This window comes from Arvicola amphibius, chromosome 9, assembly GCF_903992535.2.
Source record: "Arvicola amphibius chromosome 9, mArvAmp1.2, whole genome shotgun sequence".
Taxonomy (NCBI): Eukaryota; Metazoa; Chordata; class Mammalia; order Rodentia; family Cricetidae; genus Arvicola; species Arvicola amphibius.
In genome coordinates, this window is record NC_052055.2 from 43,637,984 (window position 1) to 43,665,716 (window position 27,733).

At 49.7% G+C, this 27,733-nt stretch overlaps 1 protein-coding gene across 1 annotated transcript in view; it reads left to right on the forward strand.

Moving 5' to 3' along the window:
- Fbln1 (fibulin 1) overlaps nt 1–27,485 on the forward strand; it is a 79,111-nt gene extending 51,626 nt beyond the window's left edge. The window contains exons 15-17 of the mRNA XM_038343170.1: nt 5,178–5,320; nt 7,124–7,255; nt 27,346–27,485. Coding sequence (XP_038199098.1) covers nt 5,178–5,320; nt 7,124–7,255; nt 27,346–27,485 — 415 coding nt within the window. The remainder of the gene's footprint in view (nt 1–5,177; nt 5,321–7,123; nt 7,256–27,345) is intronic.
- Nucleotides 27,486–27,733: the final 248 nt, after the last annotated feature.

The following is a 27,733-nucleotide window of genomic DNA, read 5'->3' on the forward strand; positions in this document are numbered from 1 at the left end:
AGTTTGTTGTTGTTGTTTACTTATCCAAATAACTATTGTGTGTGTGTGTGTTTATTTATTTAAAAATCTATGAGGGGTTAGAGAGATAGCTCTGTAGTTAAGAGCACTGGCTGTACTTCAAAGGAACCAAGTTTGATTCATAACACCCATATAGTCTCCAACAACCGTCTGTAATTCCAGTTCCAGGGGACCGGACACCCTACATCCTTTTCTGGCTTTGGTGGGCACTGGATACATGTGGTGTATAGACATACACTTGGGCAAAACACCCATAAACACAAAAATAAAAATGAAGAAAAAGTTTTAAATAAACTATTGGAGATTAGATTAAGGCAACTGGTTTTTTAGAAAACCTGGACTTTGGGGTTTAAAAAGTCATATATAATTTTCACAAGCCAAGTAGGATCTGTAAGAATCAGTGATTCTAATGGCATTATCTAATCACTCATACTGTCTTGGGAATTTTTACCCATGAAGTCCAAGGTCAGGATCTTGACTTCAACATTATTTTTCTCAGATAAATATGATTTCAATTAAGGACCCCATTTCCCCCCTGCTTTTACATATCTAATTCTATAGATTCTAATTTCTAACCCTATCTAGATATGCCAGTGATTTTTGACTTTTCACTGCTTTGTAAAATAAAACAGTGAGAAAAATCTTTATAGACACAGAAATCCTTTATCTGTTTCACTGGTGGACTCAAGCAAATTCCTTAGTAAATAAGTCCTTTGGAAGAGCTTCAAATATGTGCACGCTCATGTGCACATGTGTGCATGTATATGTGAGTTTGAGTGTGTATGTACATGTGCATTGACAAATGTATCAGTTTTTAAAGACTTGTTTTTATTTTTATTTATGTATGTGTGTGCATACACATGCATGTACACATGGATGCCCTAGCAGGCCAGAAGAAAGTCACTGGATCCCATGAAGCTAGAGTTATGGGTGTTAAAAGTCACCCAGCATGGGTGTGGGAACCGAACCCAGGTCCTCTGGAAGAACAGCAAGCTCTCTCAACTGCTGAGCCAGCTCTCTGCCCTGCATATTGGATTTTTTGACATTTTACATCAGATGAAAATGAAGCATTTTGGGTGGGAGAGGTGGCTCAGCAGTTAAGAGCATTGACTATTCTTCCAGAGGACCTGGGTTTGATTCCCAGCACCCACATGGCAGCTCACTATTGTCTGTGACTCCATTTCCAGGGAATCTGCCACCCTCACACATACATACATAAAGGCGAAAACACCAATGCATATAAAATTTAAATTATTGAAAAAAATGAAGCAATGTCTTTAGGAGAATTGAGAAATGCAAGCCAAGGCTTTTATACCCAGCAAAACTGACAAAGTGCACACTATTATGAACATACACACACTGATTCACCACTGTGGCATTGCAGCTAAGCAACTGTTAGGGGAGGCAGCATGCTACCAGTCACCACATAGCTCAGACGATGCAGATGTAGTATTTCTATTTAAACTGAATAGAAGAAGGAGAACACATTAGAGAAATTATTTACGGGTGATTGATGGGTGATGGTCATTTTATCATAGTTATTCTAAGACTAGTCTGTATGAATCAGGATTGTAATGTAGAGCAAATCTATCTCCTTGACCCCTGGAGAAGATAAGAAATTTGTAAACTTTGTTTTGAATTATAAATATTAGTATGAACTCACAGTATATCTTCTTTTTTATCACTTATTTAAAGAGGTTCAAAGGGCACCTTATAAAAGCAATTCTCCTTTTCTACCATGTGGGTCCCAAGGACCAAACTCAAGTCGTCAGACTTGGCAGCAAGTCCTTACCTGGCTGAGCTATCTCATCAGCCAGCACTGATGTATTTTACTTCCTAATGTCCACTGGTGATGGCTGGAAGCAGTGGCCAGCCCAGTTGCTCTGAGCATTGTTGCCGTCCAGATTACAATCCTCTCTCACCTTTTCCCACAAACCATAGGTAAATAAATCAGTGCTTCCTGGAGAAGTGGCTCCAGTGAGCAGCAAGACACTCCTGGTGAGACAGTACTGCGTTCTACCTCATAGTACAGAGCTATGGAGGTACAAGGGACCCCAGAGCCACTTTTTCTCTTTGGCCAAGAAGGGAGCTTTCACAAAGAACAGATATGACGTGAACCAAACCTCACCAGATGGGATTGCATCATGAGTTCACCCCCAGCTTTCCACACCACCCCCCAAATCCTTTGAGGACTAATAGAGAACTGCTTGTATGCTGTAGAGATTTGTCATTCATATTGGTTTAATGAAACGCTGATTGAACATTTGCCAGGCAGGAAGTATAGGTGAGGCAACCAGACTAGAAGAATTCTGGGAGGAGGAAAGATAGAGATGTAGTCACAAGCCAGACACAAAGGAAGCAAGATGAGCATGCCTTACTGGGAAAAGGTACCAAGCCACATGGGTAAACATAGACAAGAATTATGAGTTAATTTAAGTTGTAAGAGCTAGTTACTAATAAACCTGAGCAATAGGCCAAAGAGTTTATAATTAATATAAGCCTCTGTGTGTTTATTTGGGTCTGAACGGCAGCAGGACCAGAAATATACATCTACAGAGAACCATAAAGTTTATGACACAAACACTTGTTTGTATTCATTACTTTCTCAAATTCCTAACAAGAAGCAACTTAGTGGAAGACAGGGTGTTTATTTCATGGTTTGAGGGTATAGTCATCGTGATGGCAGCAGCAGCTCTTGGTTGGGTAGCGAGACGAGGTAACTGACACACTTCCTGGAAGTTTAGGAAACAGGACAGAAAGTTGTCCAGGACATAAACCTCAAACCCCTACCCATTACCCACTTTTTCCCCCTGGACCCTTTTGCCTAAAGCAGTGGTTTTCAACCTTCCTAATGCTTCAATCCTTTAAGGTGACCCCCAAACATAAAATTATGTCATTGCTACTTCATAACCACAATTTTGCTACTATTATGAATCATAATATAAATACCTAATATATTGCATATCTGATTTGTGACCCCCCCCCACCAAAAGGGATCATGACCCACAGGTTGAGAAATACGGTTCTAAAGGTTTCTTAACCTCTCAAAACAGTACCGCCAACTCGGAATCAAGCATTCAAACCCATGAGCTTAAGGGGAGCATTTCATATCCAGGCTCTAGCACTGGTTAGTAGCAGGGTAGAGTTGGACCTAGCACACATGGACCTCTTCGGAGACTGCTACCCTGCCCAGAAGGCCCAGCCAGGGAATGAGAGTGGTGTCAGCAATTTTCCGTCCACGAGGTACAGTCAGTGGGTGTCTTGGTTAGGTTTCTTTTGTTGTGCATAGTGGCACACACCTTTAATCCCAGAACTCGAGAGGCAGAAGCAGGTGGATCTCTCTGAGTTCAAGGCCAGCCTGGCCTCCATGCTGAGTTCCAGGAGAACCAGGGCTATGTAGAGAGAACCTGTCTCAAGCACACACATACATACACACACACAAAACAGTATATCACCCAGGATCACTTGCCTAAGTGTGACAGAACTCACAGTGAGCTGGGCCTCTCACATCAATCATTAATCAAGAAAATGCCCCACAGAGTTGCCACCTTGCCAATATGATAGAGGCATTTTCTCAGTTGAGAGTCTTTCTTCCCAGATGACTCTAGCTAGTGACATGTTGACAAAAGCTACCTAGGATAATGGGTGTAGGCCCTGAGCACCAACAGCTGTAGGTATCCCAGAAAGACCAGAAGCCTCATGGCCTGATGGGAGACCCTCCACCCGTGCCATCTTACCAGCGAGACTGGGCCCGTGCAGAATGCAGCAGCTGGTGTGAGGAAGCTTCAGAGGACGGAGACAAACTCTGAACCACACCACAAGGATGCAGGCAGCCGACTCCTGACTGTGGGACTCTGTGACTGTTGTGCACTAGATTCCTTCCCTGATCCTGTGGGAAATGAAAGGATGAAGCAAAAACTGTCAGTCAAAAGGGACTTAAAGACAGCCGTAACTTCCTCATGGGCAAGTCTATGATTGGCTGGAAATATACACTGTGGGAAGGAGCTGTAAAGAAACCTAGCAGGGGCCTGCTGTGCACCCAGGTTAGGTTAGCTGAAGGGTAAAGGAGGGTTGATATTAGTCTGGTTTACATGAGGTGGCCTCAGGCAGTTGGCCATGGTTTCTTTATGTGAATAGGTTTTTTTGTTGTTTTGTTTTTGTTTTTGTTTTGTTTTTGAGAAAGGGTCTCTCATTCTATAGGTCAGACTGGCCTTGAACTTATAATCCTTCTGCCTCAACCCCCTCGTATAGCTGATACTTATAAAGATGTTTGCAACAATAGCTCATTGGACTAGACCTTCATTTTGTATTGTGTTCATATATGTTTTTATTTCATTATTTTATGGGTATGTATGTTTGTGCACCCGTGTGTACACATGTGTCTTGTGGAGGCCAGAAGACAACTTTGGGTGTTGTTCCCCAGACACTGGCCACCTTCTCTTTTTAAAAAATAAGTTTTAATTGAGTTTTACATATATGGGTACTTTGCCTGCATGGATGCCTGCGTGCGCCACTGTGTGCAGTGTCCACAGAGGCCGGAAGACGGTGTTGGATCCCTTGGGTCTGGTGTTATAGACGACTCTAAACCAGCTACTTGTGGATTGTCTGAAAGAGCAAACAGTGCTCTTAACCGACGAGCCATCTCTCTAACCTTGTGTTTTATTTCATGGTGAAGTACTTAAGAACAGTCTAGCACAGAGCCTGCCACGGGGGCTTAAAGTAAATGCTAGCCTTTTCCTTCCCATCACTTGGGGGTATGGATTCAAATATTTGTGGACAGTGAGATCAGCAGTTTATATAACCCCCCCAAACCCTGTTGGCTATCAAGCTGTTGGTTCCCAGGATGAAGGACCCTGACACCCTTGTTCACTTTAGCTTCCATGGCACGTGGTACCCTTAGCCACTCAATACTGAGAAGTGAACATGTTCTTCAGTGGTAGACTGATGCCCATTTGGTGCTGCTGGCAAATTTCAAGCCATTCACGTTAGCAGCTAGGCCAAATCATGTCCGCATTTCATATGAAGGACCATGCACACATCCATACACCACAGTCTGGCCCTGCCTCTGGGCGACCCATTACTTGTCCCAGGCTCCTTGTCCCCATGAGAGCTGTGGTCCTAGCTTTGCCATCAAAGCTCCCTGGGCTGTTTCCCTGCAGTTTCCGCCAAGAGAAGACAGACACTGTCCGCTGCATCAAGTCCTGCCGCCCCACCGATGAGGCCTGCATGCGAGACCCTGTGCACACCATCTCCCACACGGTCATCTCGCTGCCCACCTTCCGAGAGTTCAGCCGTCCTGAGGGTGAGTAGACCAATATGGATGTCCTGAGACCTGCTTCAGAACCTCCTTCTGACGGAGCAGAGGGCCTGGCCCGCAGGAGCCCTTCCTTGTAGGATGAGGTGGGGGGGGGGGGGGATGCACGCCTTTCCCACCAGGGTTCCTAGGCTGCACAGCCTTTCTCTCTCAATGGTGATGCTCGTTCTGTAAATAGTATTCAGTGTTGATTTGAGGCTGAGCACTGGGGGTTTGAGGAGGGCTCCCTGAGGGATGTGGATTAGAAGTTATTGGCCAAAGTGGGGGAAGGAAAGCAGGAACTTGCCCGCAGATCCCAGCTGGAAAGGGCTGGAGGTGAGTGGGGTAGTGTGGGCATTGAGGACCAGGACACTCCTATGAGGCTAGAAGGATGAGCAGGAGGGTAAACCTGAAGCTGAGGCTTTTCACCCCAAGGCTCAGAGAACCTCTGAGAGGTCCTAATAGGTGAGGTTGGTGTATCAAAACTTCCTGGAGAATGGGGCAGATGGATAGAGTAGCCGGACTGGAAACAATGACCCCGGGAGTAACAACTCTGTGTCCTTCCTGTTCTCCATGGACATGGCAGCCGCCCTCACATTCCTAAGTCAGACATGGTCTGCACGCTCCTAGGTGAACCACTCTTCCTGTCACATGCTGGGATGTGTAGCTGTGGGCTTCTCTGGTCCCCAGTCACCTTCTTCTTTCTTGTGCATGGAGTCTTCCTCCCTGACTCACCGTGACTAAGTCTGTTAGCAGTCATCCAGTGAGCTTGTGTACCAGACTCTGAGAACATACTTAAGAAAGGCCTTCCCTCTCTAGAAAAATGTGTGACTTAGTCATCCAGAGTGACCCCTGGGCCAGCACTGATAGAGTCACACAGGATCACTAGGAAGCAGTAGTGAGGGAACTGTGGGAGACCCAGCAAGGCCAGCGATGTCCTGAGGGGAAGTTCCCAGCCCCCACTTCCTTCCCATTGGCCCATTCTTCCAGAGAAGTCACAGCTGATGTCTGCCTTGTGAAAAGTGGGGTTTCCACACACCTACACACGGGGCTAGAGAGATGGTTCAGTGGTTAAAAGCACTGGCTGGTCCTCCCGAGGACCTGGGTTCTATTCTTAGCACCCACGTGACAATTTACAACAGTCTATAAACTCCAGTTCCAGGGGATCTGACACCTTCACACCAAAGCACATAAAATAAATTTAAATAATTATTTTCATAAAAAAAAACTCCACACATCTTTCTTTCCCAAGTCTCCAGCAGCCATTTTTATGGTGCTCTTCTACCCTGTGCTGACGTAGGAGTCGGTTACCCACACGCAACCGAAACACCTGGTAATGTCGTGGGTTCAGGGAACGGAGAGTGCTAAAAGGACCCTCAGTAGACATCAGCTGGCTTCTTCTCTATAGACAGGGAAACCTCCCCAAGATTACCCTGAACCAGGCTGGCATCTGAGCGGTGGCTCCAAGGCTAAGGCAGCTTGGGTTGCTTCACCATGAGGGGCTCTGGAATATGGCTCAGCCACCACTGCCCAGCTGAGCCCACACTGCCGACTGGCCCCATGACCTCAGGGCAGATAAAAACAAAATGTCATTTTTTTTTCTCTCAAGGTGCCATAGTTTCCCCACTGATAGAACAAAGACAGGCTACGGCGTGATGGTCAGGACTCTCTAGCCTTCCACCCAGAGGGTTGGTGATTTCAGCAATGTCACCTTAGGAATGATCCCGCATCATGTTAGGGGTTGGGACAAGTCTCTGGGAAGGGAAGGGTTGGACCAGCAACCTTCCCATGCCACGCTCTCACTTGCTGCAGAGATCATCTTTCTGAGGGCTGTCACACCGCTGTACCCTGCCAACCAGGCCGACATCATCTTTGATATCACAGAAGGGAACCTGCGGGACTCCTTTGATATTATCAAACGCCACGAGGACAGCATGACTGTGGGTGAGTGTCCCTCCGCAGAGCCCAAAGCGCTGGCTGAGGTCATGCGATCTGGACAGGGACGACCTTTCTGCACCCCTTCGCTCCCATCAGCATCCCCTTCCCAAATTCAATCCCGCCTGGCCTCCAGGTTCTACCCAGCAGCCTCCTACTCTAGTCTGGGGAGCTCAGCATGAAAGTCTTCTGGGGATCCACCCTGGCCATGCCACTGACTCTACTGTAAACCTTGCCGGCCTCAGTCTCCCCACTTACAAACTGGGTAGATTAAGTAGATCCTGCATCTCAGAATTGAATTTCAAAGGTTTTTTCTTTTAATTTTTTGAGTGTGCCAGGGCCAGTCAGCATGCCCTGGTCATTGGGAGCTGGTCTGTCTGTCTGTCTGCTATTCCCATGGTGCTGTGAGAAGACATGCAAACTGGGCTTCGGAGGACCCTCCCCCAATCTAGTCTAGCATGGGATTAACTCTACTTAGCATGCAGTCTCAAGACACTTGTCACCCCCTCCCCGTGTTACTGGGTAGGAATGCCACTGCCCAGCCTTTCATTGTGGAGTCTGCTGTTCTTGCTCCCAGCATGGCCAGTCTCTGAAGGACCCATCTGTGTTGGTGGCACCTGGGTTTGGTGACAGAGGGGAGATGTGAAGGAAACCAGAAAGCTGCGCTCGCTCTGTAGAGGGGGCTGTGGTTCCTGTTGCTATCTGTGCGCCTTAACTACAACCTGCTCACCTGGAAAGCCCTTTAGACTCACTCTGCCCTGTGACCTTTGTCACGGTAGCTCATCTGAACTGATTTTAAGTAGTTTTTATTCGTGGAGAGTGAAAACAGTCACATCTACCATTTCTGAATTAGATTTTACACTCTGAGTATTTTAAAGCAGTTGAGAAACTGCAGGACAGTCCCTGCTCTCCCCTGGGCCTCAGTTTCCCTTGTCTTCCAGACTCACACTGCAGAGCCTGTGAGGTCTGGGTCAGAGCAGAGCCTTTGCTAACTTGGCCCCCAGGTGGCGCTGTTGGATCTCAGAACCTCCATCGGTGCTGTCCCCCAACCCTGACAGTTGCTAAGCTGGCAGCTAGAGAAAGGGAATCGTTACTCTCCTGTTGCCAAAGAGCCATTTATAGCAACTTTACAAGCTCTTAAATGGGTTTGCATGTTGTAAACACGACTGAGTCATTTGGGGGCTCACCACCCCCGGCTGCCTCCTCCGCTGTTTGGCAGCAAGGATAATTAGTTAATTACAATTAATGGTTCAGCAGCCCTCACTGAGATTCCGAGGAGAGGGCACACAGCCCGGCTGCCAACCATCATAAGCCTCACCTTAGCTATGGACGAGGGAGGTGCAGTAGGGGGTGGTGCTAGAGCTTGGTCCTGTGGGTGACAGTGAGCACCCTGGCACTGGCCTGCAGAAGCCCCCTAGTGCCTGCCCTGTGGGTGACAAAGTCCAGGCCACTGTGACCACAACCCTAGGGCCCGCCAGTCTATTTGCTCTCTTTTACTTTCTGAACGCTTGAGTTATTGGCTCTGGCTGGCTCTTATTCACAGAGATAGATGCTGCCCCCTAGCCTCATGTGCGCACACATACACACACACATACACATACACTACACACACCATACACACCACACACAGCACACACACAAAACACCGCACACACACACATAGCACACACACCACAAACATGCACACACACCACATACCACAAACACACACACACCACACACACACACTACACACATCACACACACACACACACACACACACCACACCACACCTTCCTGCCTTTCCCCCCAGAGATAAGCACTGCCCCATCAATAGACTGAGACGGTGTGCCTGCACCGAGCTGGCCCTCATCATTTTCATATCTTGTATTCTCAGCTAAATCTGTCCTGAGTGGTCAAAGCTGAGAAGCTGGGCAGAAGTACATCTGATGCCACCAGTGCCCATGGTGGGCTACAGTGGCACCCCAAACCGAACAACCCCTGCTGGGTCTACTTTTTGGCTTCCCATCTGCTAGGTCAGAAAACTGATTGTGTTAGAGCGAGGAGGCCTCATCTTTTCCAACCACTTCCACAAAAGGAGAAATAAGGGCCACTGGGGGTAAGGGTGCCAGTCTTTACTTAGTATCCCGGGGACACAGCTGGCCATGAAATAGCCCCAGGTGTGTGATGGGTGACCACAGGTAACCTTCAGACTGTGGGCGGCCTGGGAGTGGAATGCATCAAAGGCCACGGGGAATGAGCATTCCCTTCACTGTGCTTGGTCATGGGTGCCCTGATCTTTGGAATTCTAGACTTGGGCGGCATGGGGGTGGATCCCCAGCCCTAGAAAATTCCTGGGGCTCATCTTCCTGCTTACCGAGTGTCCCAGCCTTTCCACTCCTCAGCAAGTTTGCAGGGTGTTCCATCTGCTACACACATCGCCTCTGAGATGAGAAGGACACCAGCTAGGGCAGGTCACACTGAGTGGGGACCAAGACTGTGTTTGTACTTGTGCTCTGGTCTCAGACTCCTCCCCTGGACTCGGTTCTCGGCTCGGGACATTTTCTCTGATCTTGCTTGTAGCCTTATTCTTCTCCCCTTTTCTGCCCAGAAACATCTCTGGGTACCTGGGGATGTCCCCCCAGAAGCTACCCTGTACATGGCTCCAGACCTGACCGCTGGGGGGTGGAATTTTCTCTTGAGTGTTGGCCTGGCGTGTAGCAACCCTGGGAAGGGCTTCAGCCCTCATGGCTTCTTGCCACCACTGCACACTCTCGCCCCCGCATTCTTGTTCAGTCCTTGCAAACATGACTACTGGGAATAAGACAGGAAGATCTCCCTTGGGCAACGGAGGGAATGGAGTCAGATGACCTTGTAAGACTGTGCAGCAGCCAAACCCGGGGCCAGGTGTGTCCTCTGATTTGTTTGGGACCTTGCAGGACTCACGGCAGGCCCAGCCTTAAACAGTAACCCTAAGGCTTGGCCAGCAACAGGAGCATGGTTCCAGGCTATGCAGGCCTGCCCGTCCGCTGCTCCCTTCCAGACCCGGGAGGCTCCTGTGTCCCTGACAAGAGGCATGGACCTGTATATGACCATGCAAGGGCACCTGCCTGCCTACTGGGCTTGCTGAATTCCTGCCTGTTTAACCCACAACCCATATGGGCACTTCCTACAGACGGCTTCCTTAGAGAGGCAAGGCCCGAACAGTCTTCTCACATATGCAGGAGCCTCACAATCAGTGAGCCTGTGACACACCAGAAACTAGCATCCGGTCCCTGGAACGTGGGGAAATTATCTCCACTCAGGGAACAGGGGGGCAAGTGCTGGAGAGGGTCACCTGGCAATGGAGACCAGGGCTGACATGAACCTAGGCTTCCCCAGAGCTGGAGCGCATAGGTGTACGGTGCTGGCATAGAGAAAGCTCTCCAAGTTTAGAAGTCCCAGAAAAATAACCAGCAGATGAACCTTTGAGCCCCTGTGACTGTGGTATTCAGGCCCTTGAAAGTGACAAGACAGTGAAGTGCCTGAGTGAGCGGGGAAAAAAAAAACCTAAAAGGGCCAGGCTTCCTCTAATGTAGTCTTCGGGTCTTAGGGGATCAGAGAGATGCTGCCCAGGGCAGAGCTGATGCCTCTCCAAAGCCCCTTTGCATTCCTCTCTCTCCAGCTGTCAGTGAGACATGAAGAATGCTTCTCCAGCCTGTGGAGAAATGCTCTGTTTAATGCCTGGGGCATGCTCAGGCCACCACAGAGCCTTCCTCTCCTGCTCCGGGTTCACACTTCACTCTGCAGAGCCCAGGCTGCAGGCAGGGTGCTTCGAGAAGCTGAGCAGTGACTAATGGGGAACCCTAGCCACAAGTGTGAGCTACTTACTGTCAGCCTGAGTCCCAAGACCTCTGCAATTTAGTGGGTACCTGAGCCCCAGGCCTCCCCTCCACCCTGCCCCTCTGTTTTGCTAGAAGTGGGGGAAAAACAATCTGTCTAGAATGAGGGTTGGCTTTGCCAGAATTTTTACTAAAACCTCACCAAAGCCAAGGGGAGACGAGAACACTCAGTTGATATGATTTGGGGGGAGGGGTCTAATTGTTCATTGCCATTCTGACCCTGTACCCCATCATCCTCTGCAGTATCCTTAGAAACTATGAAAATCTTCTCATAGTTGTCTACATGACAGCTGTGCTGGTACAGATGTTAACAGAAGGGCTACAAGGTAGGCTTTTCAGAGGAGGTACCACAACTGGCCGGTGTAGCTGGGAGGTGTTTGAGGACCCTGTCAGACCCACAGCTGTCCCACCCTACTCTCAAGAGGCCACCAGGAAGCCCATTTCTCTCTAGTATGTACCCAGTGGTGTCTATCCCACTGGTATCTGCCAGCAACAGCTAGGTCTCGGTCCCATTAAATAGTCAAGGGATTCTAAGGCCAAGCTGATGTTGAGGAATAAGACCTTCTCAGATCCTTGTGACCAAGAGATGAGGTTCACTGGGAGTGGGACAAGGTTCTGGAGGACACATTCCAGTTCTCTACCTGGCTAGAAGTCAGGTGTCTTTGCTCTGGCAGGTGCTACAGCAGGACTTGTGCAGACACTCAGCATCACGTCCTTCTGCCGCCGTCTGCCCGTGAACCGGCAGGCCAGGCCTTCCAGGGTGGGGAACTCCGGTGGCCACTGGGGTCACTTGTGATCCAGAGAGGTTATTTGAAAGCTGAGCAGAACCCTCCCAGCTGGAAACAGCTCTGGGAAAAACTACTGTGACCTCTACACTTCATGCTCATTTCCGGGCAAGTCCCAAGGTCTGACTGGTGTGTGTGTGTGTGTGTGTGTGTATGTGTGTGTGTGTGTGTGTGTGTGTGTGTGTGTGTAGGACCGAGAGCAGCTGTGGATGTTTATGGGGGATAATGGGCTGAGTGTGTGAATGTCTGTGATTTCATAATGTTTGATTTTTGATTGATTCCCTGCTCTGGCTTGCAGAAGGCATGCTATATCGAAGTATAACATCAGAGCCAGGCCTCATGGCCACTAGTAGTAGCCACCTTAGGTGCAGGATCAGGGTTAGGAAACTCTGCCAAGTTTTTTTTTTTCTGGAGTTACCTGGTGCCGGTGCTGCTGTCACCCAGCTTGTGCCCTGAGCCTCTTCATGAGTTCCAGATGCAGCTTCAAGGACGACAGCCGCTTGGTCTGGCATGGCTATTTACAGAGAAAGAATGAGAAGTGCCCGTCTGTGACTTACGGCCAGCTGACAGTCAGGCCTGTAGGCCTGTTTTCTGTTGTCCTCGAACTCCTCAATCCCTCGATGGCTTTGGAGTCATAGTTTCTAAGTACCCCTAAAGAAGAGTGGCCTCCTCTGCTCCAGGCGCAGGTGTTTCTGGGTAAGCCCCGTGCAGCTGGGAAAACTGGAATGTGAGAAGGACTGAAAGACGGGCTGGCTTGCCTTGGGCACTGTTGCTGTGTTAGGTTAGGAACGAGATACGCTGATTACAGAGTCCCTTCAGGGTGACCCAGAAAGGGACTTGTGAGAGAGGCCTTCGCATACCAGGTACATCGAAGCGCACAGAAATCCAGTGATGGTTCAGGTGCACGTCCAGGATCTCTAGTGTGGGATCTAAGCATGGCTGCAAATGCTGGACCCAGCCGGGGTTGAAAACAGATCCAGGTTCCTGATCAGGTGGGACACAGGAAGCAGCATAGCTGAGCCCAGGAAAGGGCAGTGCAGGGGATTCCTTCCAGACCCCAGAGGGGAGATGGCATGTCATAGGAGCAGCAGCGGGGACACCGACACACACCTTCCACTGACTTACAGAGTGGTTAGAGAGTTATCTGGGCCAGAGCTGAGGTCCATGGCTGCAGATGGTAGGAAAATGTGGAGCAAACAGACATGAACACCATGGGGTCACTGTGTGACTCAAGGGTCATCGCTGAGGCCTCTCGGCACAGTGCATGTAGCCTGTCTTCTGGAAGATGTCTCTAGGAGGAGAACCACTCACATGGCCCACATTGAGGTTCAGGAGGAGCACAGAACTGGAGCCTGTGTCCAAGGACCCGAGCCCTGCTGGTGAGAGATGGTCCAGCCACTGTTCAGAACAGATGCTGGTGTTTAACACAAAAAGTATTCCGTGTTTCCGACATCACCTGAGCATGAGTACATCACCTGCCTCATATAACACTCCCGGACCCCATCTTTTTATTTATTGCTATTGTTGTTTTGAAATAGAATCTCGCTTTGACGCCCAGGCTGGCCTGGAACTTGTGACAGTCCTTCGGCCTTAGCCTCCCAAGTGCTAAGATTATAGACACGGCCCGCTATTCCCGGCTCCTATTCCCCCTCTTAAAGGTCACCGAAATATTTTTCATTTTGAACCAGCATTTAAAGTCTCATCTGTGATGAGCACATTGAGCACAGGGTTCATCAACTAAAGGTTACTATTTGAAAAATACCAAGGACTAGGAGACTCCTTTTTAGGGCCACTTGCAATCGATTCCAAGAGGCCCTGATAAGAAGCTGATCTGAGCCGGGCCGTGGTGGCACACGCCTTTAATCCCAGTACTTGGGAGGCAGAGGCAGGCAGATCTCTGTGAGTTCGAGACCAGCCTGGTCTACAAGAACTAGTTCCAGGACAGGCTCCAAAGCTATAGAGAAACCCGGTTCTGGGCTTGATTTGTAGATCTCTGCTTCTAGTTTTGTAGCTTCGTGCTGATCACACAACCTCTCTGGACCTCTTCTCCGTTCTCTTCAAGTAGTTCCTACCCTTATGGGACCATAAAGATCAAGGTGTTGTGTGTATTTAAACACAAGGTTAAAGCAGTCTGCCTGCATGGGCCGCTAAGAAAAATGAGCCCCTTGGAAGAAGCAGTTTGGACCTCTCTGGTGAGAACTCAGAGCACCATTAGGTGGCAATACCCAAGGGTTTCATGGGGCAGGGCAAGACTGTTCGCTCCAATTCACTTCGCTGCCTGGGAACTGTTTAACAGGCATGTCCGATACCCTGGGCCGGTGAGACATGCCTCCCATGTCCTGCCGGTCTTGGGTTCTCTCACTCATGCCGAAAGCAGAGGCGTGACCCTACCCTGTGCCAGGCCCTGCACTGATCCCTGGGAAGCAGCTACATATGCAAGTCGCTCTCCTGCCTTCAGAATGCTGCCTGGCAGCTTCCCTAGCATGCATCCATCGCGTTGCCATAGCTGAAAGTACCTGTTCTTCTGGAGCTGGCTGCATATCTCAAGAGGGTGAGAGTAGTATGTGACAAGACAGCCATGGGCAGTTGAACGTGTTGCGCTCTTACAAAACCCTAGGGATGTCATTTCTAGCTTAATCTATAGGCGATATGCACCTGTACAGCTGCACACAATGGCCCCAGAATAGGGACTTGTGGATGAAGACACTGACCTAGTTCACCCTTCTTAACTTAGCCAGAAGAACCGAGTCGAGACTTAAAGTCTTGCTTGCCTAACTCTTTAGGGTCCAGTCATCATCACTGGTCCAGCTAGAAGGATGTGAACTGCCTCTTTAAACCATTCCCTCCTAAGGGGTTAAATATGAGAGACTGACCCTGCCCTGAAATCCAATTTGGCAGGTTTGGCCTGGGATCAGTGGGCACTGCAAACGACATTCAGAAGCTCCAACTAAAACAACAGCACAGCCATCCCTGCCCAGTGACGAGTGATTGACCCTGTCCTGGCTTTCACGGCAAATCCCAGGGATTAGGCGCCTTCTCTTCTCCGCGAGGCACAGCCCTGTCACCCGGGGCCACACCCTGGCCAGCAGCCAACTTGCTTCCCGGGTGAGAGGCCCAGCCTCCTCCTCAGTCTGGGATGGGCCGGGGCTTGACTCTGCCACGAGGCTGGCAGGAGGTGCAGGTAGGGCGGGGGATGGGGGGAGTGTATCTCGCAAAGGGGACCAGTCAGAAGGGTAAGGAAAGGACAGACACTTTTTGTGCTCCCTGTGTTGGGGCCCCATAGTGCAAAGATGAGATGTTCCCGACGGCCTAAGGACTCTCGAAGCACCATAGGAGATGGCCTACCCCTACTGTCACAGACACAGAAGCCCAAAGGTCTCCACCCATGAGACATACACACCCCCAACCCACAGGCATGGGGGAACTGGGAGATCTCAATGAGGCCATGACCTCTGCTAGGGGTCTACTGAAGGGATTCTAAAGGGCCATAAGCAACAGCCCGAGTCCCTGACCTTGCCCAGGTAGCTCCAGGTGACCCCTGGAATCCTGCTGCGGCCTGAGCCCTCACCCAGTTGTGACAGTGTTGCCTTCCCTGCTGGGGCAGCTCTGGGACTCAGCCTTAGGCCCATAGCCTAACTTAGCTGGTGGCCAGCAGCCCTTGCAGCCACCACCCCAAAAGAGGAACAGATATGATGGGATATCCCACCCAAGCTAAGCACCACATATGCCGTTACCCAGTCACAAGAGCCAGGCAGTTGAAACTGTGTGGGTGGAACTGTCCAGGTCCCTAAGAGAGACTGACCAGTATGATACTTTCCTCACTCATGGACAATGGTGATCATTAAGATTAGACCTGAGGACTGGCCTGGCAAATGTCTGGGGAGTTCATCCTTTATGCTCACTTGGTCCCTGTAAACATGTGCCTAAGGACCCAGGGACTGTGAACTGCAGGCATGTCCTTCTGAAAAGATGAAAGGCTCAGGTCTTGAGCATCTGAGAGCATAAAAAGGACCAGAGGTGGCAGAAGAGCTATATATGATCCCCTTACGCATCCCAGGGGGAGACCCCATTATGCCCATAGGTGAGTGACAGAGGAGCCAGCAGGCAGGGCTACAGATGGGCTTTGTAAGCACGGTTCAGAGAAAGAACTCCTGTATAGTCTCCAAACAATGTCAGATGTGAGCCCTGGGAACCCTGAATGTGAGATACTGCCCTGCTCACCTGACCCGTCCTGCACTCATGGCTGCTGTTGACCAGGCCTCCTGCCCTGCAGCTGCTTCCCAGACAGCATTGTCATATGACCATTGCCTTGTCATACCCTGACCTGGCTGCACTGCAGAGCGCAGGAAGCATCCTTTTGAGGAGTATACTTGCCTGCTGTGGTCAAAGAGCTCAGCCTCCCCCCCCTCGCGGTAGAACCGGAGGCCCACTGGATGGCTGCCTCCCTGCCAATAGCCGGTGTCAACTTTGTCTCTCCCTGCTGCTTGGCTGGAGAGATATCTGCAGCCCAGCTCTGCTCCCTCCTGCTCCTCTCCTCACAATAGAACAGAAGGGACAGTCTGTCTGCCTTTATCACTGCGGAGTTAAGCAGCACCTAGCTGGAAGCCAGGCTCCAGGCTGCCATGATGCACCCAGATCTGCCCCCTGACACCCCCAGCCTGTTGTGCTCACTTCAGCCATGCCCACCCCCCAAAACATCCTCTCTCCTCTCTTGGACTTCAAGCACAGCATTCATCTCCTTTTGTCTTAGTAAACTATTTGTCTTTACGACACACCTCAGGCCGTTCTCTGGGACACAATTAGGAACAAAGCAGACGGAGGGACAGATGTGCCCCCTGCATTGTGCACTTTTTATCCCAGTGGCAAGCAACGAGCAGTGTGATACAGTCCGGTGTGAGAGAGGGGGAGGAGAGGTGGCATGGGGGCAGGGAGGATATACCACTCCTAATCAGGATACTGGGGACACTGGCAAAAACCTGGGAAGTCTAGGAAATGAGCCTTAGGCAAGCTGGAGGAGGGCTGAGGGAACAGCAAGCACAAAGCCCCGAGGCAGGTGCGCTTACTGTGCTAAGCAGCAACTAGAGCAGAGAAGGAGTGGAGATGGGATCTCGAAGCCACAGGGAGGTCTTGCCATGGATTTCCACTAAGCGATGCAGAAAGCTGACCGGTAGAGAGGTTTCTCTAGGTGCCTCCTGAGGTGGCTGCCACTATCCTCCAGGAGGCCAAGGTGATGGTGGCTCTAACCATGGGGGTCCAGTAGGAAGGATAGGGTGTGGACAGATAGGAATATGATTGGAAAGGCAGGTCACATTTGCTGACAGGTCAGAAGGGGACCTGTGTTTGGTGGCGGGTATTTGGTTCTGAACAGCTGTAAGATACATAGCCAGAGTGGTGACAGGGGAGTGTATGGTTATCAACCTTTCATTCAGTCCTTGAGTTTAAGGGGCTTGTCAGACACCCCCAGATAGGGGGAGAGTGGAGGAAGGAAGCGGAGTGGGGAAAATTTAAAACAAACAAACAACAACCACAAAAAACACCTCAGAGATGTGGCTGGAACCATGGGCTGGATCCTTCCAGAAGGCATACTAGTTAGGGCCTCAAGACTGGATGAGCTTGCCAGGCAGTGGTGGTGCACGCCTTTAATCCCAGTACTCAGGAGAAAGAGGCAGGTGGATCTCTGTGAGTCCGGGGCCAACCTGGTCTACATAGCTAGTTCCAGGATAGGCAGGGCTCCACAGAGAAGCCCTGTCTCCAAAACAAAACAAACAACAACAACAAAAGAGTGGGTGAGCTCATGCATGGAAAGAGGAATGACAGAAAGGCCCAGAATGGATACAAGCCAAGGTAGTCAGAGGTCTCAGAGACAAGGAGTGGCTGGCAGCAGTGACAGGGGAAGAGCCTGGAACCCAGGCAGGGCTGCTAAGCTGTACTGCTGAGACCAGGCTAGGTGAAGACTAAGGATTCACGGTTATGGTTGGCAATATTGAGGCCTTACTGACCTGCATAAGGCAGTTTCTATGAAGTCAGGACAGACACACTGGAGGGACCACTAGTTCCTGGGTCTGTAGTCCTGAAAGCACTTTTTGGAAAGTTGGGCCACAGCCAGAAAGTAACAGCAGGGATGGGAGGGTCCGGGAACAAGTTGCAGCAGGTAAGGGTTTGTGTGACTTTCTCCTCGCTGACAAGGGGGTGATTGGTGCAACGCTCATTTTGCCTCCGCTTTGATTTTGAACACACACACACACCTCCTAGGAGGTGCCAGGCCCTCGCACTCATCAGGTGTCCAGAACACTGGAGGACCTTATTGGACTTGCCTTCTAGAAGGTGAGGATGAGGGGCTGCAAGCCCAAGTGGAAACGATGGGCCCCGGCCCTGGGTCCTGTATGGAGGAGAAATCTCTGGTAATAAGAGAACTTTGGTAATGAGTGACCCCCAGATGAAGGCGCTCAGTGTCAGCTAAGAACAGCTCCAAGTCCCTCGCTCTGGGAGGCTGGGCAGGGTTTAGGAATAGCATTTTCTTGTCATTCTAACAAATCACCTGAGAGAAACAAAGAGGGTTCCTTTCAGCCCAAAGTTCTCCAGGGCATGGGTCATCATGGTGGATTAGCTGAAACCATGGCTGCAAGGAAGCAGGGGTGGGCAAGGAATGCCAGTACTCAGCGACCTTTCTCCGTCCCTCTCCCATGGATGGCCCCGCCCCATCCCAGTCAGTCCTCTGGGAAACCTAGCCATGGGCTCCTCGAGTCTCCTAGGTGATTCTAAATCAGGTACATCGAGTGTGAAGACTGATCACCACAGAGAGAAAGGAGGGAGGTTTAGGAGGGCATGGGTTAGGGTTCAGATTGTGCACTTGGGGCCATCTGTGCGTGGTTGAGTATGGGTCTGAGGCTGAAGGGCACTGCAGATAGGTGTGTGGGAGAGACTAGGGTCGAGGCAGGGACACAGGAAAAGGGGAGACAATGCCTTGCTCATCCTATCACAATTACACTTCTTTACCAACTCAATATAATGTAGGAGCTTCAGACAGCACATCTTCCTAGAGCCCAAAACCTTCCTTCCCTTTTTTTTAAAAAGCCACATGGCGTGGGGGAAGGCGCAGCGGTCCAGGTTCTGCTTGAAGTCTCGGTTTGCGTCTTCCTGGCCTTGTGATCTTCAGTGACTCACTCTGCCAAGCTGAGCTTTAGTTCCTCCCCCGCCCCCGACAGACCACAGAAGATGATAGTACTGGTCCCAGCCACAGCCAGCAGCGCTTGGTGTGTGAGCTGTCGTGGGGGGGGGGCAGTGTTGCAGAAAATGCTGGTTCCCTGTCCCAGACATGGGTCGGGGAGGTGTAGACCCAAGCTGGACCCCTTCACATCTCTCCTCATGTCTCCCCGGGGCAGCTGCACCCTGAGCTGTCCTCCTCCACTTGGCTGCCTGCAGGTGTCTGCTTGATGCATCTGCTTTTGCTCACTGGAGACTTGGGGCGGGGTACATTTATAATAATCCCAAAATACGGCTGATGAGTTTTGCTGAAACATGCTGAGTGACAGTTGGTATTTTAAATATGCAGCCTAGACACCTGTCCTCCTTCCTTTCCGGCCATTATGGGGTTTCTCGGGCAGGCAGGAAAGGCAGGGTGTGGGGAGTTCAGACACAGCCTTAATTCCTGGTGTGATGGCTCTAGAATTCCAGAAACTTCTGCCGAGTTTGCTGAATGATTTTTTAAAATTTACATTATGTGTTTGAGTGTTTTGCCTACACACACACACACATATATGTGTGTGTGTGTGTGTGTGTGTGTGTGTGCACTGTGTTCATACCTGGTATTTGAAAGAAAGGGTCAGAAGAGAGTGTTAGGTATCTTGGCACTAGAGTTATTGATGGATTGAGCCACCATATGGGTTCTGGGAACCAAATCCCTCCCCTTTGCAAGAGCAGCAAGTAGTGTCCTTAACTACTGAGCCATCTCTCCAACCATTTGCTGGAGTTCTTTTTGAGTCAGGTCAAGGTAGTACACACTGGAAGCATCCATGTGTTGTGTCACACCGTGAGGTGACAAACAGCTGAGCTTTGAGATCAGTCCTACCATGGACTGGGATCCATGGCTCTGCTAGGTGGAATTTGGGACATCTTACTCTCAGAGCTTTGTTCTTGGCTCCTCCCTCCTCATGAATAAATGTTCATCCTCACTGCTCAGTGGTAGGGACCAAATTCAGCATGGCCCCATGGGATCTTCCCCACTCCCGCCTTGTGGCCTCTTTTCCAACCCATCTGCACCTTAGTTGTGTAGTTTCAAGTCAAGGATTCTTTAATCTCCCAAATCCAAAATGCATCAAAGCCTGAAACTTGGTGAGTGTCTAAGGCTATAGGATAAATATCCCACACGGTGAGACTTGGTTTCACCTGCAGCATTCTGAAGGGCATTGCCTGCCTGGTTGTGTGTAGAAGGCGAATATGAACCAGATCAACTTTATGTTAGGGTGTGGGGTCCTTCCCTGTCATATAGCAGAACATGTGTATTGCAAACATCCCAAAGTTCCCATTGCTTCTGGTCCCGGTGTCCCGGGAAGGAGTGCTCAACCTGAGCCCACAGCTCTCCTTCCTTGCCTTTCCCCCCATGCCTTGGCTCAGGCTGCCTGTCCCAGCCTGTGGTCCTGATGCTGGGAGGTTTGCTGAGATCTGGTGACTGCTTCTTTTCAGGTGTCTGACACGTGTGTGGGGTGGATGAGGGATGGGGAGTGGCCACAGAGGTCAGACAGTGAGCCCAGCCCTTCGTTATTGCCCTTTCCCTCCCAGGTGGTCCCCATCTGAAATGTCAGTGCTTTAGGCTGTTGGTCATTCTTTCCCAATACTTCCACCTGTGGGTGACGATTTCCAACTTTGTAAGTTATACTCAGTGCTTGAATGTGTGGCTCCTGCATTCGGCAGCCGTTCATTGAGTAAATCAGGCACAGAGGAGCCCCAGGAGCTGGGCATGCAGGACTAGCTGAGACCAACCGCCTTTGGCCTTGCTCTGCACTGCAGTAGGAGACTGGTCATTAGGGAGGAAAATGAACCCTATCCCTAGTATGGCTTCAGGTCGGAATAGTTTCTTACACTGTGCAAGGGGATGGTGATGACATGTAGTTGTCAGACTGTCACCTATCCTTTCCCCACTCAAGCCACTGTCTGTTCCATCGCTATAGCCTTGCACACGGTGTCTGAACTCATCTTGTTCGCTGAAAGTCGCCGGCAGCTCTGTCCACTCCATTGCACTCTGTCAGTTCGAGTCACATCACTTCTCAGGTCAGAAGCTGAACTTAGACCATGAGTGAGGCCTTGCATGAGGTCATGCAACCGACTAACACAGAGCCAGCCCGGGAAGCAGAGGGTATGACTCACTCCAGATATCGGGACAAAATGTCGAAAAGCCAGAGAGCTCAGATGAGTTTATGTCATTTCAAACAGTTGATAGACAACTGGATACATTACATGGAAGGAGCTCAGATGGGCTCTGAAACTACCAACCCCAAGAGACAGACTTCCCCTACTGGACCTATGTACTTTGTGTTCAGGAGCAAGGATCCCAGAATGTAAGCTTCAGGTTACATAGTGGAGTTGAGACATGAAGGTGAGCTGCCCCAGGGGGCTACATTTTTTTCAATGGGGAAAAACAGACTTAATTATATCTCCAAGAGGTGCAGACACGCTGAGGAGGAATACCAACAGCGCCTGGGACCTGGAGCAGAAATGCCTAAGATGAGGATTTGGATGGTTTAAGCTGTTGAACTCAGCGCCACACACCCCCTTCCCCGAGTGTGTGTGTGTGTGTGTGTGTGTGTGTATACACATGTGAATACAGGTGTATGCATGCATGATGTACAAGTGTGTGCATGCACAGTATACATGTGGATGTCAGAGGGCAGTCTTTCATGTTGGTCCTTAGGCACCCTATATCTTTTTTTTTTTTTTTGAGGGAGAAACTTTGGCCTGGTTCTTTGCACAGTAAGCTAGACTGGCTGGCCATCGAGCTCCAGGGATCCACCTGTCTGCCCCCTATCTTGCCATTACTAGGTTACAGATGTATGTTGCCACACCTGGCTGTTTACATGGGTTCTGGGGATTCTAACCCAGGTCCTCCTGATTGCAAGACAAGTACTTTACAAAGTGAACCACCTACCCAGCACCTCTTTGATTTTTTTCCAGAAACTTTGAAAAGGAGGGGACACCCCACCAAATGGGATGGACATGTCAGGCTAGATGGAAGTGGGCCACTTGCTGCTACTCTGGTCAGTCAGATAAATACGCCCTTTGCCAAAGCCTTCCATAGATCCCAAATGCTTGCAGGGCAAATATTTGTGTTTAGGTTTTTCATTCAAAACGTTTTTGTACAATATATTTTGATCATCTATTTTCCTGTTCCCCAACTCCTCCCAGATTCTCTCCCCCACCTCCCTACCCACCCAGCTTCATGTTCTGTCTCTTTGAGAAAAGAAATCGAACCATAACAACAACAACAACAACAAAAAGAGTACACACAACAAACATCGAGTCCGTTTGTGTTGTCCAGCTATTCCTGAGCATATGTAGGCCTGCCCTGGAATGTAGTGGATTTTCTGTTGAAGAAAACTGATTTTCCCTTTTCCAGCAGGTATCAGTTGCAAATAGGTTGAGTAGGGTTGGGCCTTCATAGCCACTTCCCCCCTCCTCAGTGCTGGGACTTTCTCTGGTTTGCTTCTGTGCAGGTTGTGTGTGCACTGTCACAGTCTCTGTGAATTCGTGTGTGCATCAGGCTGTTGTGTCTACAGGACGCTGTTTCCTTGGAGTCATCCACCGCCTCTGACTCACAATCTTTCTGCCTCCTCTTTTGCATAGATCCCTGAGTCTTGAGGGGAGGGAGTTAATAAAGACATTCCATTTAGAGCTAGCTGCTCCAAGGTCTCTCATTGTGCATTGCAGGGGAGTATTTCACTGGGAGAGCCTAGCTCCTTCTTAGTGTGCTAGGAGAAAGCAAATGCAATGGGCAGATACAGAATAGAATCGTGTGAAACAAGAAGCACAAGAAGAAGGTGGTGATAATGAACCTCATGGGATGGTGATAGGACCGTAGGACAGAAAAGAACTGAACTCAATAGAACCATGGGACAGAAAGGAATTGAACTCAATAGAACTGTGGGACAGAAAGGAACGGAACCCAGCAGAATAAGAGGAAGAAACTCTAGGCTCCCTCCAGAATTTACAAGTCCATTTCTGACTCCCAGGATGGGACTCATGACTCTTAGTTTGTGACATATCCCACAATAACCTATGGGGCCCACAAAAGGAGGGACTATTTGCTCTCAAAAATTATTTATAGGAATTTTAGGCAGAGCATACAGAATGAAATGCTATCTGAATGGTGGTGGCACACACCTGTAATCCCAGCACAATCCCTTGGGAGGCAGAGGCGGCGGTGGAGGGGGGGATCTCTGAGTTCAAGGCCAAGCTGGTGTAGAGTGAGTTCCAGGACATCCAAGGTTACACAGAGAAACCCTGTCTCCAAAACAAACAAACAAATGAAGTTCTACCCATGAGGTCATACAGCGATGCACTCTTAGACAGTGTAGCCTCGAGAACTGATTTCCTTTCCTTTCCTCCCACTCTCCTTCATCTCCCTCAGTGATTATGGATGAACTCCTGCCAGGTACCTGCCTAAGCCCTGGGGATGGTAGAGTAGGCATGAGCACTATGCAATCACTGCCCTGAATTGGAAACTAGCTGGAACGTCCCCTGAACTGGGCAGGTGGAGCATGACAGTTGAGAACACGGGTCCTTCCCATTCTCTGGGCCCCTACTTACTTGTCACAACCCAATTTAAGTATCAGCATCTCCGTAGAAACTTCCTCTAGTCTCCCTGCATAGATTGACGGCTATTGGGCAGATGGGTAGATGGAAGAATAACTGGAAGAGCGATTGAGATAGATGGGTTAGATAAATGGATGAGTGGGTCAGTGGGATGGATGGATGGACGGACGGACGGACGGACGGATGGATGGATGGATGGATGGGTAGGTCACTGGATGGATCACCTGACTACTGGATAATTAGATGCATAGATGGATGATGGGTGGGTGAAAAAAATGGCAGGTGTTAGGAAGCTATGAATAAAAAGTTGGCACCAGAACCAGCCATTTATTTGGCATCTGCTGAGTGCCAGGCACTGGTGACCAGCTGGGTTATTTATGTCATCTCTCATGAAGCACTCTGTGGCCCTGGTTTCAGTCAAGGTGAGAGCAAGAGGGCAAAGGTCATCCCTGACCTGGTGAGATGGAGGATACCTGTTCTCTGAAGACAGCAGTGCGGGAATGGGTGGCTGGGCAGAAAGGGAGGTCGCTGGGCCCTCTGAGGGGTCTAATGGGAAAAGATAGCTCTTGTCTGAGTGAGACTGTGGCTATTTGAAGGTGCCACAGACTTCAGGTCAAAGGGGCAGAAAACAGAAGATTCTGGACGAGCAGGAAGGGACACATTCCTTGTGCCTGCACCCACACAAGCTCTTTCTTAACCCAGGCAGCATCCCTGGCTGCCCTTAGTCATCTTGTTACATGCAAAGATCCTGAGCCACTGCAGGCTCTGAAAGTGACTCATGTCAGTGATGAGACCTGGCACTGGGAAAGCCTCTAATCTGCCTTTCCCTGAGGCAGAATGTGCTTTGGTGAATGTGTGTGTGTGTGTGTGTGTGTGTGTGTGTGTGTGTGTGTGTGTGGTGCTGGGGACTAACCTTCACACTTGCTGGGAAGTACTCTGCCACTGAGCTACATTTTCTGCAAACTTTATTCTGAGACAGGATCTTCCTAAGTTCTCAAGCTGGCCTTGAACTCACACTGTAGCTCAAGGAGGCCTTGAACAGAGCCTCCTGCTTTCCCTTCCCAAGTAGTAGAGATTGCAGGCCCATGCCCCCAGTTCGGTTGGTTTCTGGAGGAAACTGAGGCTCAGAGCAGTTAAGCAGCTCCTCTCATCCAGGTTGGCCACACTCAACCCCTGTGCCCCGTCTGTGAGTCCTCTCTTACTGTCTCTGACCCAGACCCGCCGTCCACAATCACCATTGCATTCTCTACATTCTTTTTAAAAATCGCATTTTATTTAGTGCATGTGTGTGCCCACACACATGTGGATGCCCAGAAGACAGCTCTCAGGAGTCCGTTCACCCCTTTAACCAGGGGTTTCAGGTATCAAACTCAGGTCATCGAGCTTGTATGGCAAGCACTGTACCCACCTCGCCATCTGACCAACCCCTCTCCACATTCTTATGTTGTCTGATGTCAGGTGCCTGTCACGTACCCAGACGTGACTATGTGTCTGAACTGTGGACTCTGTGAAGAGTCCCATGAGTATCCAGGAATGCTCACTCAAATAAGATAGATTAATTTGCATGTCAACATATAGATTAAAGATATTGTCAACATGTAAATATTATTGCCAACATGTAACTATAACATGATCCTTATCATTAAAGATTTTATTCAAGTTGGGCATGGTGGTAAATGCCTATAATCCCCAAAAATGGGGTCCAGAGGATCAAGAGTTTTGGGTTATCCTCTACTGCATAGTTTGTTTGAGGCCATCCTGGATTACATGAGACTCTGTTGTAAACTCCACTCCCACAAAAAGATAAGATTTTATGGTGTTCATGTTATATGGTAAAATGTCATATGTCATTATAGGCAACAAACAATGTATCTGCATCTAAATTATATTTTGAACAAAATATATAAATGACATAATATATCAGTATTATGTAATATATATTTACTTTTTAATTTAAAAAATTATGTGTATATGCATAAGTCTGCATGTAGGTATGTATATAGAAGTTCACAAGAAGCTTTGGTTCCTCTGAAGCTGGAGTTGTAGGCTGTCGTGAGCCACCCAGTGTGGGTGGTGGGAACTGAACTTGTGTCCTCTGTAAGAACAGTACGCACTCTTAACCATTGAGCCATCTCTCTAGTCCCTATAAAAATGTATTTAAATACTGCTTAATAGTGACGAAGCAGGATCTGATCTGAGCTTATGGATATTTACATCCTGTAATGGGTCACGGGCTCATTGGCCTATCAGGCTATTCTTTGAGCAGCAGCTTCTCAGCCATGGGCAGAGTGGTAAGGATACTCCTTCTCTCTGATGGCTAAAGTCACAGTGGCTGGGAGACATCCCATTGGCCTGGGACCTAGTGAAAGGAACAGTGTCATGCATAGATTCATGCTGCAAATATTGCAGTCTCTGCACTGTGATCCCATCCAACTGGCAGGCAGACCCAGCCCAGGGAGGGGGCACAGGAGGGGGGAATTGGTGCCCACTGGCAGGCAAAGCGTAACCATAAGCTTTTCAAAGGAGCCATATTTGTGTATAGGCCTTCAGAGGAGGAAGAGTGCAATGCTAATGGCCATGGTGGGGTTGAGAACAGGGTGCAGACTGCCTGGAGGTCTGTGCTGCCCTCTTCCCAAGCTACAACCAGGTTTGCTTACGGAGAAGTCTATAATTCCACCCTGGCCGCTGCAGCAGAAGCCCAGAATGCCAAGGGGAGGGTGCTGTGTCCAGTGCCTCCTTCTGGGCATGAACTTGAGGGTCCCAATCAGGAACTAGCCATAGTGACAGAAGCCATCACAACCCTCAGTTCTCCCCAGGCCTCTGCTGCCCACTGGACACAGATGGCTTGAAGCAGGCTGTCTCTTGCCCAGTGCTCAAGCCCACTGCAGTCTCATTTACAGAGACCGGCCTGAAATCAGCTGGTGGCTGTTTCTCCATACATGACTGTGGTGCTACACGCTTTATGCTCACTTTGGAACTTTTAAATTGTGTGTGTGTGTGTGTGTGTGTGTGTGTGTGTGTAAATCAATCTGGAGGGAGGACCAGTGTTGGCAGATGATGTGCTGCGGTATCTGGACTATGTGCGGCATGAGGTCCAAGGACCTGTCGTGTAGGAACTTGGAATTGCTCTTCCTGGAGAAGCGGGTTGAGGAAACCCCCTCCCCTTTAACCTTCAGGTGTCCAGCGGTGAACTACTACTTTTCTTTTCTTCCCAGTGGTCCCTTTTAAGATCTCAGAGGTAAGGAGAGAAGGGTATGTTGGGCCTTGACTCCATGCCAAGCCTTTTCTAGGGCCTTTGAAACCCTGTCAGACAAATGGTGGTAGAGCAGGAAAGCCAGGCTTCACTAGGACAGGAGAGCAGGTCCTGCCCCAGACCTGCTGATCTCCAAAGCCCAGACTCACTGCTTCCTTCCCATTCCAAGCTGTGTGTGGCAGAAAGGAGGTAGTGAGCTCAATGTCACCTGTCCCCGGTGATGGGAAGCAACCCATAGTGACCAGGTGGAAGGGGATGGTTACCCTGGCGATTTAAGTATCTGCCTTGGGCTACCCCTCTAGTCTGGAAATTCCCGAGGGAACGCCTTTCCCAGATACTCGTATATTGCTCTGTGCCTGCTGACATCCAACAACATGCCTTCTGCTCTCTCCCTAGGTGTCGTGCGCCAAGTGCGGCCCATCGTGGGCCCATTTTATGCTGTCCTGAGGCTGGAGATGAACTACGTGGTAGGGGGCGTGGTCTCCCACCGGAATGTCGTCAATGTGCACATCTTTGTCTCTGAGTACTGGTTCTGAAGGACTAGTTTGCAGCACAGCCAGGCGTGCACCCCTCCCCCTGGCCAGGTCCTCGCTGCCAGGGACTCCCAGGTGCCTGTCTATACCCCTTGGGCATCCTTTAAAGTTTCATGTGGGTTTGTAGGACCGCATGCATTGAGCTGAGCCACGTCAGTAAGTCCAACTGATGTACTATGGTGTTTAAACATCAAGTCCAGTTGCTCAGCTGTGTGGTTGAATCCTTGCTTTTTTGATGCAAAGGCTGAATC